The sequence below is a fragment of the Ischnura elegans genome, chromosome 1 (genome assembly GCF_921293095.1).
Source record: "Ischnura elegans chromosome 1, ioIscEleg1.1, whole genome shotgun sequence".
Lineage (NCBI taxonomy): Eukaryota > Metazoa > Arthropoda > Insecta > Odonata > Coenagrionidae > Ischnura > Ischnura elegans.
Genome location: NC_060246.1, coordinates 33169631 through 33187173, shown reverse-complemented (window position 1 = coordinate 33187173; position 17543 = coordinate 33169631). Strand labels below are relative to the sequence as shown.

General features: G+C 37.9%; 2 protein-coding genes across 4 annotated transcripts in view; one reads left to right on the top strand and one right to left on the bottom strand.

Moving 5' to 3' along the window:
- Positions 1-3: 3 nt before the first annotated feature.
- Positions 4-3913, bottom strand: LOC124158424 (L-xylulose reductase). Its single transcript, XM_046533508.1, has 6 exons — positions 3708-3913; positions 3377-3629; positions 3175-3280; positions 2973-3074; positions 643-760; positions 4-199 (listed from the first exon to the last, which is right to left on the bottom strand). The coding sequence occupies exons 1-6, from the start codon at positions 3757-3759 to the stop codon at positions 96-98; spliced, it is 735 nt and encodes a 244-aa protein (XP_046389464.1). The 5' UTR covers positions 3760-3913; the 3' UTR covers positions 4-95.
- Positions 3914-4037: 124 nt separating this feature from the next.
- Positions 4038-17543, top strand: part of LOC124158433 (phosphopantothenoylcysteine decarboxylase subunit VHS3) — a 29146-nt gene continuing 15640 nt past the window's right edge. Inside the window, exons 1-3 of one of the 3 annotated variants that reach the window (XR_006864787.1) lie at positions 4038-4228; positions 4315-4824; positions 16950-17082. Coding sequence is in view for 1 of the 3 variants with exons in the window: in XM_046533520.1 (XP_046389476.1) it covers positions 4226-4228; positions 4315-4863 (552 nt within the window). In the remaining 2 variants the exon portion in view is untranslated. Of the gene's footprint in view, positions 4229-4314; positions 4932-16949; positions 17083-17543 lie in introns of those variants that run through there. The other 2 variants (XM_046533520.1, XM_046533543.1) reach the window with 2 other exon arrangements.

Below are 17543 nucleotides of genomic sequence, written 5' to 3'. Positions count from 1 at the left end.
CCATTACTTTTGTAAGCACTTTACTGACTATTTTTCAATTCATGTACAGCTCCGACCACTTTATCCCACTTAAAATGATACTATATTCATTGTACTTAGCAAGCCAAAAATCCTCCATCCACAGGTAATGTAATACCAGTTATCATATCAGCTTTATCACTGAGGAGGAATAGGATAGCATCAACCACTTCATGAACTTCTGTAAATACAAGATAGACCAAGGAGATTAATTATTTACCTATTCGAAGAACATAATAACATATTGAAACATCATCACTTATCATGCAAGAAGAAGTAACATTCAAGAACTGTTAACAATAATGGGAAGGTTATGTAAAAATTTGCAGCTATATATTGTGAAACCGTATGGCTGTGTTATTATTCAAGGATCTTATTAATTCACTATACATTTTCTTGATATTCTCAGATCAATTTATTTAAGCTCATGGTTATTTTAGCTTTGAGAAGACCAATGGTAAAAGTATTAATTCCATAATTTCTCACTGAGAGCATTCTGTAGAACCAAGTGAATGTCTAGACAGTTTTTTTTTTCGTTCGAATCATAGTTTGACATGTGAAGTCAATGATTTCTATCCACAATTAAGTCGGGGGCTATAGCCAGTTCTCTTAACACACCCTTACCGGCAAAGCGACCAAGAGGAATTTTTTTCAACATTGGATTTGCTTTCTCTGGGTTTGACCAGCCAATTTTCCCCATTGCTGTCATGACAACAGTTGGGTTCACACAGTTGACTCGAATCTAGAATGTAATGAATGCATTAGCAAATTGCTAGAAAAATTCTGTAGCCTTAAAATTATCTCAATCCATAGCATCCCTTTAGGAGCTTAACATGTTACAGTGCAACCTCGATATAACGACACCCCACGGTACACTAATAAACACTCGCTATAGCGAATTGTCGCTTTACCGGAGGTGGAGAAAATAATAGCCAATATACCTGTTGCGAACAGATATACAGGAACAGGAGTGATGCGGCGACAGATAAATATCTATCCGATAAACGTAAGCATAAATCCAGACGAAAGGCGATGTTTTTTTGCATCACTAAATTTCCTTACTCAAATAACGACTAACTATTCAAACAATTTATCAGCGCCGCACTGAATAAAAATCGTGCAAAGCATTGTTTCGTTAATCATTATATTTATCGAACGACAGTTTACCACATAAATTTGAGACTGAGCACTCTATTAACTTCATTTCTAACAGATCGCTAGCAATTACAGTGGTTAAGGAGTCTTGATGAAAGTCTTCCGGCGGTGAAACCCTCGCTATGGCGAGAGCCAACACCGAAAGGGTCTCGTAAAAACGAATTTTTTAACACTCTTATTATAGGGTCAATTGACGGTGCATCGGCTATCTCTCGTTATAGCGGGGGTGTCGTTATAGCCCGTACTCGCTTTAACGAGGTTCCACTGTATGATGCACACAGGTTATTTTTATTTCCCATTTAATAAGCCACTATAATTAGTTCATGCCGTGCATCATGTTAACAATTGAAGCGTTGACATGGGAAAGGTAGTAAGTAACTAAAAGTGAATGGTACTGGAGACGAAAGAAAGAGTCTAGCTAACATTGTGAAGCTTCATGTAAGTGTACAAACTTCATCAATCGTAGCAACAGATATATTGTACCAATTGACTTTCTACCTTATACCTTCTCCATGAAAAAATTAAATTTTGATTTTTTTTGGACTAACTACCTTACCCATGCCAACGCTTAAATTAATTAATGGTTAGATAAATATGTGGAGGCAATTCCCTTACACATCAACAAAGTTATTACGAAATTTACGTAAGACTCCTTTTACTGATTAGATTTTTCATAACACTTGATACCAGCATTGGATACAGATGGAGGGCGTGTGCCCCCCCTTTGTGGGGTTGCCTGCATTGCCAAACATAACAGAACCACAATTTTAACTTTTTTATATCTTAAAACGGCATTGGCTTTTATTTGAGCGTAATCACTTTAGTTAAAACTTTCTTACACTTAGCATGTGACTTGATTATTTTTTATTACCATAAAAGTAACGGTACCTCAAGGTATCTTTTGCGCCCCCCTTGATTTTTTCTGTATTCACTACTGCTTGATACAAGATATAAAGACTTAATACTTATACAAAGGGAATAAGAGTCAATGATAATCGACAAGGGTTTCCTCCAAAGGCTGCCAATCTTAGTCTTACATGCTTACTACAGGAACATACCAAGAAGATGACAAAAGGTGGTAGGAATGGAATGGGTAGATATGATTACGTACTACATTGCTTTATACAAAACAAATATCGTTGGATGTTTACATCGAAGATAATTGGTAATAAGGGCATACAGAGGAAATTACTCTAAATCTATGGACCCATCGAGGACCAACGGACTGTTTTGCCCAGGGAATAAATGCATTAACTGCAAAGGACAGCCCACATTTCTTAGATTGATTGATTAAATTAACTACCTTAAAATGCAATAAAACATGCTCAATTTGTCGCTTTTACCATCAATATAAAACCTTGAAGTTCACTTAAACCATTTAGAACAAAATCATTTACAATACACATTTTTTTAATGATAAAAATTTGATACAAGCACTTAAAAATAGTAGGTAGGGATGGCACCCAATTCCATGAGTCCACAGATAAATTTATACAAAGTCTAATAGAGTAATACTAAAAATTAAATCATTCATGCATGGCTAGATTTAAGTTTCTCTAGGAAAGGGGGAAGTAAAAAAATATAATAACAATAACGAACACAATAGTCATTGGAAAGGTTATATATTACACAAAAGGTGACACTGAAGATACACCACCCTAAAGAAACAGAATCAGCACCATGAGTACAAAAATTAACTCTCGATAAGTTCAAAGACATTCCTTTGCCCCTTGTTTTATGGAAGTAATCTTGGATCTTCATATATGGAAATGACAACTTGTAACATAGCATTGACAAACCTTATGTGGCCCAAGCTCCAAAGCCATAACCTTCGAGAGCATGTCAAGAGCTCCTTTTGTGGCACAGTAAACAGAATGGTCCTGCAGAGCTGCTTGAGATGCCTTTATAAACGAAGGTAGAAAGGGATTAATTTATTTTCCATAAATTTATAGGCAGTAACCTTTGAGGTGTATGAAAAAAAATTCTGTCTCGGCTATTTACCTGCGAAGAGATGTTGACTATTGATCCTCCAGTTTTTCTACTTATCATTCCTTTCGCGATTATTTGGCTGACATTTATCACAGCTTTTACGTTCACATCAAATGACCTGGCACAATTTTATGGTAAAAAGTTACCTTCGGTTATTTCACACTGGGAAAACGTACTTAAAATGCCATTAATTGAATGAGTCTCAGTGGACTACCTGTCAATGTTCTTCGGCTCAATGCTAAGAAATGGTTCCAACAGAGCAACGGCAGCATTATTCACAAGCAAATCAACATCTCCAAGAGACATTACACACTTTCTGGTTTCTTCCCAGTCGGCAAGGTCCACACATATTACATCAATGCTTGGATTTTCAGCGGCCAATGAATCTAAATGTTCTCGAGTCCTCGAAAGCGCTACAACCTTTGCGCCGCACTCGGCAAGTTTCTTTGCAGTTTCCCTACCGATTCCTAAGAAAATCATTAAGAGATAGGAAACGTAAAATAAGGCCCAGAAAAAACAAAAAAGGCTGTAATGAAATATTCTACCTTGTCCGGCTCCTGTCACCAAAGCTCGTTTTCCTGTGAAATTTGTTTCCATTGCGGTGGATCTATCAAGACGCTGAAACTACAGCGAGCAGCACAGTCATTCGTACATCACAGTTCAAAGGTAAGCGATAACAAAAAACCTTTTCCGACGACAGCTGCTATCAACCACTGAACATCAACGACAAAGCACTGCCATCCCTACCAATCCCTGCCATGATGTTTGATCCAGTTTGATCCCTCCCTCCTCCCTCGATCACTCCCCCATCCCACCACTACGATATATTTTCGACTTTCATTTATTTAGATTTTCGTGTTTCAATTTACTTTCGTGGCTGGTGTTGTGGTGGTTGTTCCATGTTTATGTTGCTGTTTACGCCAAGTCAGAATGGTGGCACATTTATTTTTCCATGTCTAAATAGGCAAGCATTTCAAGAGCCCGATCATGTTGCAAGCGGTTTACAAGTAAATTAACAACTTCGGAATGGTGTGTAAGGGACGGCATATGACAGTGGGAACAGATGGTAAATAATGCATCAGAAAGGAGTTGTGTTGCTTAAACTTCGGTGTCTTTTGACCTATTTGTAACGAATGTCCGTTCTCCTTACAGATTCCGAAGACCCTCCTATTAGAAATGGATGACAAATTCCTGGGAATGCCTCGGTATTCATTTGTGGAAGTCGGTGGACCCATTCGATCAGGATTTCTATTTCTACTGCATCTTGCTTGGGAATCTAGGTTTAGGTTACCAATTCTCCTTATTGTTGGGCTTATGGTGTTGGATGTGCGAATGCAACTTGAAATCGATTTTGATGCGGACTTAATGCAAGATAGAAGGAACCGATTGGTGGAGATTATCGATGATGAGTGGAGAAATGATGAAGATGAAGGTGACGATGATGATAGTGACGAAGAATTTGAAGGAGAAGTAGTCCTGGACCAAAGGAACCGCTTTGTGGATATTCTGGATGACGATTGGAGGAATGATGACGAAGATAATGACAGTGATACCGATGAATTGGAAATAGATGACGACCTAGATACCGATGAAGATGGTGATTTAGATTCCGTCGATGACGAAGATTTGACCAATAATTCATCAATGACTGATAGCTATGAGGTTGGTCGCAATGAAGTACTTTTGGTTATGAGATTTTGAAGGACAAGGAATTAAAATGGTCTCTTACTGTGTGTCTTTTTCGCAATTAAAAGTACGTACATTTAGTAGCGCATGGTATTTATTACAACGAGCTACGTTTCAGAATATTTAATTCAAACCCAGTATGCGCCGTCGAGGGCTGTACACATGACGTGACACGGCGTAGCCGTTGTTACGATTAGTGCATGCCATAGATGTGTAGAATTGGATTTTTCTGGGAGTAATGTGTACTAATATTATGTATTATAATTCCCTCTGTCGTTCACAACAAAGATTGTGTGATGATAATGTTACTTCTATCAACCGATCAGGCTCATGAACCAATCAAATTTTTAACAATCCGCGTCTTATGCACTACTGTATCTTTAAAATAGGTGCGAAGGTGGTTGGCGTGACATGGTGAAACTCCTTCATGATGCACAAAGGTTAAGAAAAGACTTCGAAAGTGAAGCAGCGAAGTCTTTTCTTAACCTTTGTGCATTTAAAATAGGTAGTTGGAAAACAAAGGTGGAGCATAGATAGCACTGACGACTATTAATTTTGATGAAAATAAATATAAATTTGGTGGTAAATAACATACGCGAAACAGTATTCATGTTTAGTTCATTACTTGAGGGTCCTTATATATCTTTATGTTGGCCGTTTACATGAATTGAAGCATCCATTTGTAGATGCATTGGGGAGACTTCGTTTTCTGTTTTTTTTTGCGAAAGGAATTTCATTAGGTAGCTGTGTTATTTTGCGATAACCGTATGATGAAAGAGGGTGTAATATTTAGTGTTCTTATTATATTATGTGATTACTGAAGTTAAAAATTTGAGGCCGATTTAAGAGTTCTTGTTGCCTTCCATTCAATATTATCAAATACAATTAATACATACAATTGCGCATTTAGTTTTATTGCTTTAGTGAGGTGAAATTTTCCCTAGAGATGATGAATAGCATTATAAAGATTTTTATGAAATTTTCATTCTACATTGAACTCAGGCTTGTGATAGTGGAGCGGTACAAAAAGAATTATTTCATCTTACACATAATTTATAGTCTTGATTCTTGTCATATACTGTTATGAAAGTCTGCAGCCCAATGATATAAAGAACACCATTGTCAAGCGCTTGGATGGATTTCATTCCAATTTGAAATTTAGAGCATTGAAACTTTTGTAAGAATGGATGGTCGGAATATGGTACATGGTTCAATGCCACTCATACAGTAATACATTACAATAAACCAAAGCTATTACAATTACATTTATTATGTTACAAAGTAAAAAAAGAGATGTTAGATGCTTAATTAGTCATTTATTTAATAAAGTACATTTTGTCCTATCCTATTTTACTGGGAGTAGATTACCATCAGTTTGTCATTCAATGATGGAATACCTTCTAGGTGTGCCTTCTTGAAGGTGTCCATTCTTGAAATCAGTGTGGTAAGCTGTAGCTAATTATTGTCAACCCTAGACCACATCTCTTTTTTGGTCAATACCATGTTTTTCTACTTCAGATTATCATAGCACTTGTTATAAAACATCTGTCTGGGTACCTGGTTTTCTGGTAGTAGGCATTTGGTGCCATTTGGTGCTGAGTCACTCCGATAATGAAAAGTGCACTTTTCCATGGTGGGGGTTGTATTGTATTCTTCTGGTTGAACTGCATTCTCCTTGTACACTAAGTGATGAGAGAATTCTAATAATTTTTGAAACTTCCGTAATATTCAACAAACACATGATTTGATCCGTATCTACTCATTTTTTGGTGAAAGCCAGTCATATTTTGCCACAAGATGTAGTATTTTTGTGGTCTTCATCTCTTTTTTAAAGCAAGCGAATTGGCATTGGTATGCTGCCTTTTCAATTTGGGAGTTTGATCTCACCTCTTAGGTTTTTGATGCTACATTGATGTTAAATATGGATACTGATTATACATGTGTGTGCTATTATATGTGGAAATTTTGAAAATGTACCACACTCTTTAAATTGGCATAAAAGTTAATCCTGCCCAAGCAGCCTTCTCTAATCAGTGGCTTCCTAATTAAGCCACCAATTTACCATAGAACTGAGCATATTTTTACATTTAAAATTTGTAAATTCCTCCTCTTTGTGGTGGCCACCGTCTTCAATGGCAAATGGTTATCCGTTATATGACCAGCCTGTAGTCTTTACTTTGATAAATAACTGTATACCAGTGGAGTAGCCAAGGGGGAGGTGTCTGGATCCTGCATCTAGCATACCAATGCCAATTCGCTTGCTTCAAAAAAGAGATGAAGACCACAAAAACACTACATCTTGTGGCAAAATATGACTGGCTTTCACCAAAAAATGAGTAGATACGGATCAAATCATGTGTTTGTTGAATATTACGGAAGTTTCAAAAATTATTAGAATTCTCTCATCACTTAGTGTACAAGGAGAATGCAGTTCAACCAGAAGAATACAATACAACCCCCACCACTTTTCATTATCGGAGTGCCGCAGCACCAAATGCCTACTACCAGAAGACCAGGTACCCAGGCAGATGTTTTATAACAAGTGCGATGATAATCTGAAGGAGAAAAACATGGTATTGACTGAAAAAGAGATGTGGTCTAGGGTTGACAATAATTAGCAACAGCTTACCACACTGATTTCAAGAATGGACACCTTCAAGAAGACACACCTGAAAGCAAGCCTGAACCAAGTCTTTTCAGGCCAATCCCAAGATTTTAGCGGTGCTCTATTTGGCATGGATTTGTTCATTAATAACGATGAACAAGACTTTGCCAACGACTCCAAATCAAGATTTAAATTTCCACCACACGTAAGATCTAGCCAGTGATTTCATTTTAACTATCCCCAAATGACTTGAATGAAGCTCGTCCAAATTTTTTTTTCAACTGTTCTGGAATCACTACCCGGTTTCCTCACATAATACACCCTTGTTCCACTGTTAACTCATGCCTCTTGTGAAAATATATTTTTAATTCAGACTCTACCTCCCTTGGCCAACCCAGCATGCAATAGTCCAAAATTTTGCTCAGTACAGCATCTGTTCTAGTTTCAGAATAGATATCCTTGGCAGTAACTGGCAAACTCCATTTCCCCTACTTCTATATAGGATAGTTCTTCAAATGTTACCCCTTCACAATGCAATGACAATCTTTATAACCCATCTGCAATTTTATTTTCCTCAGCACTCACATGGTTTATTTTATAATTAAAACCTTGAAGGATAATTGCCCACCTTTGTAATCTATTTGCTGCCATTGGAGGGATTCCCTTCTTGTCCCCGAAAATATGTATCAATGGCTTATGATATGTTCTCAAAATGAACTCTCGTCCATACAGGCACTGCGTAAAACGTTTCACCCCAAATGCAAGAGCTAACGCTTCCCTGTCTATCTAAGCATAGTGAGATTCTGCCCTGCTGAGGGACTGAGAGGCAAAGGCAATTGGTCTTTCCTCACCATTAGGATAGGAGTGTAAGATTACTGCCCCCAAACCATATGGGAAAGCATCACACTGCAAAATAACTGGCACTGACTGATCATAATGAGCCAAAACTTTGGTAGATGTGAGTAGCTGTTTTACTTTATTGAATGCTGTTTCACACTCGGCCGACCAATTCCATGCAGTCTCCTTCCTCAGCAACTGATGCAAGGGTGACAACACTGAGGCTAAATCTGGCAGGAATTTCGAATAGTATTCAACTAATCCCAAAAACGCCCTCAACTGAGACGTCCCCTCTGGTCTAGGCGAATTTAGTACGGCTTCAATTTTACTGGTTGTAGTGTGCGAACCCTCTTTGTCGATCTTGTGCCCCAAGAACTCAACTGTATCCAACAGGTTCAAATAGTTCAGGTGCCTTTCATCGTTTTCTCCTGTGACGATTATGTCATCCTGAAAACATGCAATACCCTTCAAACCCTGTAGCACTCGGTCCATTGTTCTTTGAAAAATTGCGGGGGCTGAAGCAATGCCAAAGGGAAGTCTACTATATCTAAAGAGGCCCTTGTGTGAATTGATGGTACATAGAGCCTGCGAATCCTTATCCAGTAAGAGCTGTTGAAAGGCATTGAACAAATCTATGACTGAAAATTTCTCTCCCCCTCGTAACTTTGGAAACAACTCCTCAACCCTAGGAAGTGGTTATTGCTCTACTTCTAATTGTGGGTTCATAGTAACCTTGAATTCTCCACAAATTCTAACTGTTCCATCACTCTTTCCCACTGGTACAATTGGAGTTGCCCAATTGCTGAACTTTACAGGATACAATACCCCTAACTCCACTAATCTCTCAAGTTCTTTGTCCACTTTTTTCCTCAAGGCAAAAGTTAGGGCTCGTGAATGTTTGAATATAGGTTTTGCATCTTTTTTTTAAGTACAACTGCACAGTTACCCCTTTTAGCAGCCCTAAGCCTCCATTCCACAAATCCTTCTTTGCATCCCATATTTCATTCACCCTAGCCATGGTATCAATTTCAACTCTATTTACGGGTTCACAAAATTTCAAAGCCCGAAACCAATCCCTGCCCAACAATGGTGGCCCACCATTTTCCACAACAAACAACCACAGTCTTTGGCTCACACCACGATAATTTACCGTGACTGAAATAATCCCTTTTGGCTCTATCACCACTTTCGAATACAACCTCAGTTTAACATTAGTACTCTGTAAGGGGAGTTCACAAAATTTTTTTTTCTAATACTCCTCTGACATAGCAGAGATCGCCGATCCAGTGTCTATCTCCATAAAAATGTCCTTTCTCTCTACTTAATCTTGACCATCCAGGGACCTTTGTCTCTATGTCTTACTTCCTTTACATCGAACATCGGCAATTCTTCCTCTGTTCCAAAGTTTACTTTCTCCCTTTCCACTTTACCTGTCTCACTAACCATGCTGTCATTTTCACAAATGTTTAGATGAAAAACCTTATTCGTCACCATACCTGAGTTGCGGCACATCACTTTCAGGTGCCCCACCCTTTTGCGAAGGTCGCACCTGGACCTTCTAAACCTGCAACTGCTGCTCCAATGGCCCTCCCACCCGCAACAATAGCAGACTCCCTTCTCGCTCCTCTTCCATTGCCCTCTTTTACTTTTCCCACCTCCCGCTGTGACTCGGTGTACCTCGGCTTATCATGGTTCCCTCTGTCGCTGCGCTGGTCTTCTCCCCCCCTCCCACAGTGGATGCCATCACTGGATACAAAATGGACATCGGCGCGGCTCTCCTCCAGAACCGCCATTTCTGAAAAGTCCGCTACATTTTGGGAAGCCTTTCCTCTAGCTCCCGCCAACTCCACAGCCCTATCGAAGGATATGGACTCATCTTCTATGTATAGGGCCTGTACGATGTTACTATCTTTGAGGCCCAAAACCAGCTGGTCCCGCAGGGCTTGGTCCAAAAACGCTCCATAATTGCAGTGGCGGGATTCCTTCCTTAATCTGGCAGCGAATTCTCTCACAGCCTCTCTCTCCTTTTGCACACACTTCATGAACTTGTGTCTCTCAGCGATCACCGACTTTTTAGGAGAAAAATATCCACGTAACTTTTCAGTTATTTCCTCCAAACTGATTTCACTAGGCCTCTTCGGCTCGCATAGATTGCATAACACTTCATAAGTCTCCTTCCTGATCGAGGAAAGAAGTATCGCCTTCTTCTTTTCCTCATTTCACGCTTTAAGATCATGCACTATGAAATACTGCAACAAACTATCTTCATAGGACCCCCAACTATCCTCCTCAGCAACAAATGGCTCCATAAAATTAGGCATCCTCGTCGCCAATGTAATGTCCCGTTGAATGATGTGACCACGATTATAGCATCCGAGAGACTGCCACAAGGATTGGCATCATCTCCTTTATTTGGTAACAATTGACGATCACTTAGCGTTTACATAACAATAAAAGAAAACAAAATATTGAAAAATCATGAATTTACAAAATATTTATTAGACAAATGAAGTTTTTTCGATTATGAAAAGTGTTGAAATTAGTTTAAAACCCTTTACTTAGTACCCTGTTTTTAAAAAACTTTCCCCCTGATTTTGGACCACTCCGAACAAAATTCCTGGCTACGCCACTACTGTATACAATTAATTATTTTACTGAATAGAGTTTTAACTCCGAATTAAATTCCCTCCATATTTTTAAGGGTTCAGCTCAGTGGCGTAGCCAGAAATTTCATTCGGGGGGGAGGGTTGGGAGGTCCAAAACCAGGGGGAAGAATTTTTTAAAAACAGGGTACTAAGTAGAGGGTTTCAAAATAATTTTAACACTTTTCATAATCGAGAACTTAATTTGTTAAAGAAATATTTCGTAAATTCATGATATTTCAATATTTTGTTTTCTTTAATGAAGAAAAATAATTGTGTTTTTATATTTTGGGGATAGGGGGGGTCCGGACCCCCTGTACCCCTCCCTGGCTATGCGACTGGTTCAGCTATGGAAAATATAATACATTTGAACTTGAATATGCTTCCCATTATTCCTTTTCTCCTGAAAATTTTGGGTAGAAAAGGGATATTATGTATAACTATATTCAGAGCAGTACAGTACTTAGAAATATGGTTTGGGGATACGTACTCTTGGCCGTTGGTAGTAATCCTAAATCTAACCATTCAGTGAAGTGACTGGGCAACAAATCGAATGAAAAAATGTTTTTTTAAATTTCAAGTGAGGATGAAGTATTTGGTGGACTTTAATTATATGTAGTAAACAAATTACAGAAAATAATAATCTTGATTGACCTAAATTTGACCCTGCTGATATGCTTAACAAAATCAGCTATAACTTATCTGTGTAGTGTGTTCAAGTAGTTTCCTGTGGCGGTTATTAGATTTTTATGGTTTCTACCATGACACCTTTAACCTTATACGTTGACCTTACCTTTCATCATATGATCTCTATCAAGGAGCCTTCAAGTCTTAGACTTGGTTAAATGATCGAGAAGTACTGGTCACAAATTGCTTAGGAAGGAGAAAGTTTTACTGCAATAGATTACCTCCAATCAGTTGGCAACAAATTCTATTTCGAAGTTAGGGGTCATTATAGCATTGATAGATTTTAATTTTTGGTATACATTATATACATCTGAAAGAAGATTTTTTATATTTGCTGGAGGTTACCTAATGTTTCTTTGACTTCATTTGTCCTGCATTAGAGAAAATTGGCACCTTTTTTATGCCTAGGTAATTTGATTTCCAATATGTGTGCGGAGAGAGTTTTTTTGCCTAAATTTACTGTTTAATTCACGCCCACTATTTAGTATTTTATGAAAATTTAAGTAATTGTATCTTTATAGCCATGCCAATTCAAGCCTCCAGTAATTATAGAAATACTTATAAATTGGTATACTTTCCATATAAAAAATACAATCAACTCCTATCGCAATGTACTTGCAATTTATTTTTATTCCAATGCCTTATTTTAAGAATGATTTTTAAAACATTTCCTATGGAAAAAGTATCTTGGTATGATTGCTTTTGTCCATCTCATAGCGTAGTGCAGCAGACAACTTGGTTTGTAAACTAAAATAGGTATCTATGTCAGAGGTAAATTTTTGCTTAATTAAGTTTGCTTAATTTAATGAGTGCTATTATGAGCCTCTCTTTCCTAGCCTTATCATTTCCATCCTTTCCTTTGGGCTACTGCCTTGTAGAGGTAAAAAGGAATTTTGATCATGTCACTAGGTGAAGTGGGAGGGGAATAATTCACAATTACTCTCGGTAGAGGCTCAAACCTGGCAGGTTGACAAATAGGAGCCAGATAAATGGTAGGCCATATGATGGGGTTAATTGATAAATACGGTTGGAATGGATGTAAGAAACCGTCCCTATCGACTGCATCTTATCTGAAAACATAGCACAAAATCAAATGAGCCTCAGAAATTCAATCGACAGGACCCACCCCCTTAGGGAGGGTGTGAGGAGACTTACCAAGAAAGAAGGGTAAGAAGAGGGAGAATGCTGCAATCAATGTAAGGGCATTGAATTTTAGAACGGTAATGGGGCAAGTAAGCTAGAAAATATCAATTTGGAAATGGAGAAAGGGAGAATAGATATGTTAGGGCTGTGTGAGGTAAGATGGAAGAATGGGGGAGACTCCTGGAGTGATAGGTATGAAGTAGAGGTGTGTGAAAATCGCAAATACGATATAGATGCGATGCACATGAATAAATGCGACGTAGGCGCGATGACTGGACTTTTATGATATTTAAACCGCAAATTTGCCTTTTCGATGCCAAAATTCATACATTTCGGGCCGAGCGCGGTTTAAATGCTCCGCAGACACTCACCGCTTAAAGCATGTGAGCGACTGGCCAGCTATTAGTTGGCTGGGACTCTACGTGACCGCGAACTACAAGTGGGTGCGGGCAAGCTACACCTCCGCCACTATATGTCTTATTCCTTAATTTATTATTGTTCTACAACATAATTATTTAAAATATTCTGTATTTTGTCATAGAACTGTGTTTCACTACATTTTATCGTCATCTACCTCATTATGAAAATAAAAAAATAGACGCTACAAAATGCGATAAACTATTATTGAAAGAGCAATGAAATAAAAATGAAAGTGCGATTTTCACGTATCTCTAGTATGAAGTTATTCAGTGGTGGGGAGGAAAGTAGATTTGGTATTATATATGTGACTTGGTTAGAGAATGGCAGGTTTGACAGCTTTGTGTGCACTCATGAGGTGTAGCTACAAAGGAGGGGGCAACATTGAAGAATGGGTATGTTGGTGTATGATTGCCGTTGTTTTAAGATTCCTCTTATCAGTGTAAAATATTTCTTTGTGTACTATCGACAGTTTTGGATAGATTAGAAGAAAAGGGCTATAAATTTATTTATTTTCAACTTCCTAGAAAACAGCACAAAACAGCCTTTATAATGGGAGTACCGAAATTAATAAAGCATAACACAAACACACATGCCTTGGATTGGTACCCCCTAACCAGGTGGGACCCAAACCTGCAACATTTAGTTTGGCAGGCGAGGACTGTACCCCACTGCCTAATAGGTCTTTGTCAATTTCATAATATTTTGTGCTTGGATTCTCTTGTTAAAACCTGATAGGTCATAATTGAAAATATGTATTTGAAATATCCAATTATTGTTGTTAATTTTTTTTTATTATTGTGCAAGGGAAAGTGGAAGAGCTGTGCTGAATGCCTCCCTGGGAAGATACAGGGACAGATTAATGTTCCAGTTTCACATCTTTCCTCAGCCCCTTGGTGGTATTCAATACCACTCAGTTGTAATGTGCCTGAGTTCTAATATGGATAGACAAGTGTCATTTAGATATTCATGGATTATTTTTAAACAATGTATTTTAAGGTGGTGAATTAATAACTTTCACTAGAGAGCCACCTGAATGGTTATCATCCTTTCAATTTCATTTTTTCCAGGAATTACTGGGGATGGCTGCCCCCCTCTCTTAGCTTCTGTGGGGAAAATAATTTGTTAGGCAAGCGCATCACCCCATAAAAAAGCATGAGCCACCACTGGTTACAATGGGAAGACATAGATTTTCCTGAAATATATACATCCTGACCATAAGTAAGGTCATAGAACACTGGGTTTTCACAGAAAGGAGCAATCGAATCTCAAGTGCATACAAGCCTTGGTTATAGGGGACTCCTCCCGAATCGTAGATGGTTGATAGGTACATTTAACTCCAAATCTGGTGGATGGAATCTTAATTTATCCTCCTCTTCCTGACCTTGTTGTGAGAGAGGGCATTACATAAAATCCGGTGCCTGCGGAGTACAATTGCTGTAGGTTCCTTCTTAGAGGGAACTACTTATAATATGAGAGACATGGATGAAATAAGTTTTGTGCCTAACAAAGGAAACACTTGTATATCAAATATTAGCATGGGTCATGTCATGTATGAATAAATAATTACGAGCATGATGCGCCTGCTCCCAGCGGGCTTCCCCCGTTCTTTTCAATGCAGGTCCACAGAGAGATAGGCGCGTTTCTTATTTTAAAATGTAGAAAAAAAAGGCAGGGTCTTATGTACAAATTTAATGGGAATGTTCATGTACAAATTGAGGTCAGAGGACCTCTTTAAACACAACATTGGAAGTAATTACAATATCCTCTGTTAATACTTGTTTAGCATTTTCCTTAAGATTAAAAAAAATATTTTGAAAAGATCTTACCCTAGAGAACGCTACATAAAGTTGGCCATGAGAGAATACAGGGCCAGGCAGGAATAAGCCAGCTCTTGGCAAAGTCTGACCCTGAGCCTTGTTAATAGTCATCGCATAGGAAACCTTAATGGGAAATTGTCTGCGAGTCAAATTAAAAGGTATGGTGGGATCTGACGGCGTTAACTGTATTCTTGGGATGAGGAAAATCTTGCCGGAATCGATTATTATTATTATTTTTTTTTTTCATTTTTTAAAACATTTTTTTTAGCAAACAATAGCAATATTTTGGAAGTAAGATATGCCGTTGCATGTTCTCTGATAAATTCTGTACATTTTGGTACCTCATTTTTTGAGTTTGGTTGCGTATAATTTGAGAAAAAGGTAATAAATAGTAGAAATAATATAGAAGATATGTACCTTTTTCTAAATGATGTCAGAATTGAAGTATATATCTTCCTAATTTGAGTCTATGGAACGTTCTTCATTTGGAAAAAACAATAGTTAAAAGGTTATATGCATATCTTAATGTGTAGATAGTAACTTTATCAATAACTACAAATGTTTCTGTTGTAATCATTACGTACTGTCATTCTATGGAATTATTATCAATCAGAAATACTTTTATTTTCTTTAGTAAGATATACAATGTGTGTTGGGCTAATAGGGTAGTATCCATCATCAAAGAAAACGAAAGGCATTGATTGCGATTCGTTACTCACCATTAGTGTATTCATAATATACAAATTATTTGGTTTTAGAAATACCGGTTTAGACGAATGGCAATGGTCCATTTCTATCCTCATTTGAAAAGGGCCAGATTGGCGCCCATGCGATGCCGCTCCACGTGACGTCACAGGGACCTAGTTTCTATATGAGAAGATAGGAGTTATACATCGTCTGAGGTTACCAATGCATGCATGATGCGCAGAGCTCAGGGAAACATGTCTCAATAATCACATACTAAAACTGGCTAAGGTCGGAAAGTTTTCTTCGTTTGATAAGGTATTAATAATCCTTATTTAAGCCAAGCGCTACCAGCCAGCAGGGTACTCAGCTACCCGCTAGCAGCCTGCGTTGTATCAGCGCTAAGCCTCGCCTCAAGGTCACCTCACAAGGCGGGAGGGGGAACCAGAAATACGTCGTACGGAGAGATTTCCCGGCATTCATACTTACGCGTCGCGTTTTCGCGCGCTTGAAAATTTTCACTTTTCATTTAATCGCAAAAAATAGATATCGTAATTTAAAAATCTAAAAGCACGAAATACGTACTCCAAGAGTAATAATCTTTCGATTTAGGCAATAAAAAATAATAGGAAACCACCCTATTCTAGGGATCTGTGCTTGTGGAAGACTGAACAAATATATTGCATCCTTTTGGAGTCTGCATTGCTGTACACTCTTCTGGAAGCTGTCTTTATGTAATGAAAACTTTCAAAGTTATTCTAATGGATGAATTGTTCAATTAGTGCTGAAATTCTCACAGAGTAACTGAGGGTCAATGAAGAGGAAATATTTACTTCTTGAAAGTTTTCTGGTGGTTTGGACCTCCCCTCAGATGTTAGGCTCAGCCTCCCTAAAGCCATCCTTGCTAATGTTGCATCATAAAATTTCCATATGCTGTGAAAAATTATTTCTAGCCTCATATTATGCTTCTGATACCTAAGATGTTGAACGTATGTAGTTGGTTGTGGTAACACGAAAAGCATTACATTTGTCATGATCGGTGCTTGCAAAATATTAGGTTCTCTAACAATAGATTTTTCAGTTTTGTGCTTAAGAGTGGTGGATTGTGGATATAGGTAGTTGCAGAAGATTGTGGATATAGGTAGTTGCAGAATATTCTCAATTTTTTACAAAGAAGAGCAAATTGCTGATGTTGGAAAAATTCTTTTGCAGCTGTAGGTTTTGATTGCTCATTAATTAATATCCCTTGAATTTTCTTCTTTGCAGGGGCTTGATCGCAGCAGATAATATACTTTTATGCACATATTTGGCAAGAGATTTGGACTGGAACACGCTGTGGATATATCTTTGAGCTGAGTACATTTTGAGACTGTTATCCAGAATAGGCACATAGTCACTGGTATGTAACTAAACTGAGGTATAGGTTTATGCAATAGATTAAAACATCATGTTAATAAAATTTTGAGAGACTCGACTATCTGTTATATTAATTAATCCCACAGAGACAAGAGTTTGGTAGAAAAAAGTCCTTATCTGAGGTTCTGTTTCAAAGAGGCTGTTGATGACATGGGTGGCATGGCTAGTAAGAAATATGGGTGATGTTGTTGGCAGGTTGCTTTCATGTATTCTTCACAGACTTTTTAACATTCTAATACATTCTACTCATTTTACCCAATGCTAATGCTTTTTAAATCTCCCTTATTTGCTCTTGAAAGGCTTCTGGATCAAATATTTCCATTCATACGTTTGCCAATAATATTTGAAGTAAGTAAAGGGAATACTATTTCATGTGGTATCTATTTATTTGTTGGTTTTCACTTCTGTATTGCTTCACATTTCTTCATTATTTGGGTACAAATT

Coding starts and splice junctions, on each gene's coding strand:
- LOC124158424 (XM_046533508.1), bottom strand. CDS start 3,759: ATGGAAACAAATTTCACAGGAAAACGAGCTTTGGTGACAGGAGCCGGA. Junction 3,075..3,174: donor TAGTCAACATCTCTTCGCAG/GTAAATAGCCGA, acceptor TCGTTTATAAAG/GCATCTCAAGCAGCTCTGCA. Junction 200..642: donor TCCTCTTGGTCGCTTTGCCG/GTAAGGGTGTGT, acceptor TTGTATTTACAG/AAGTTCATGAAGTGGTTGAT.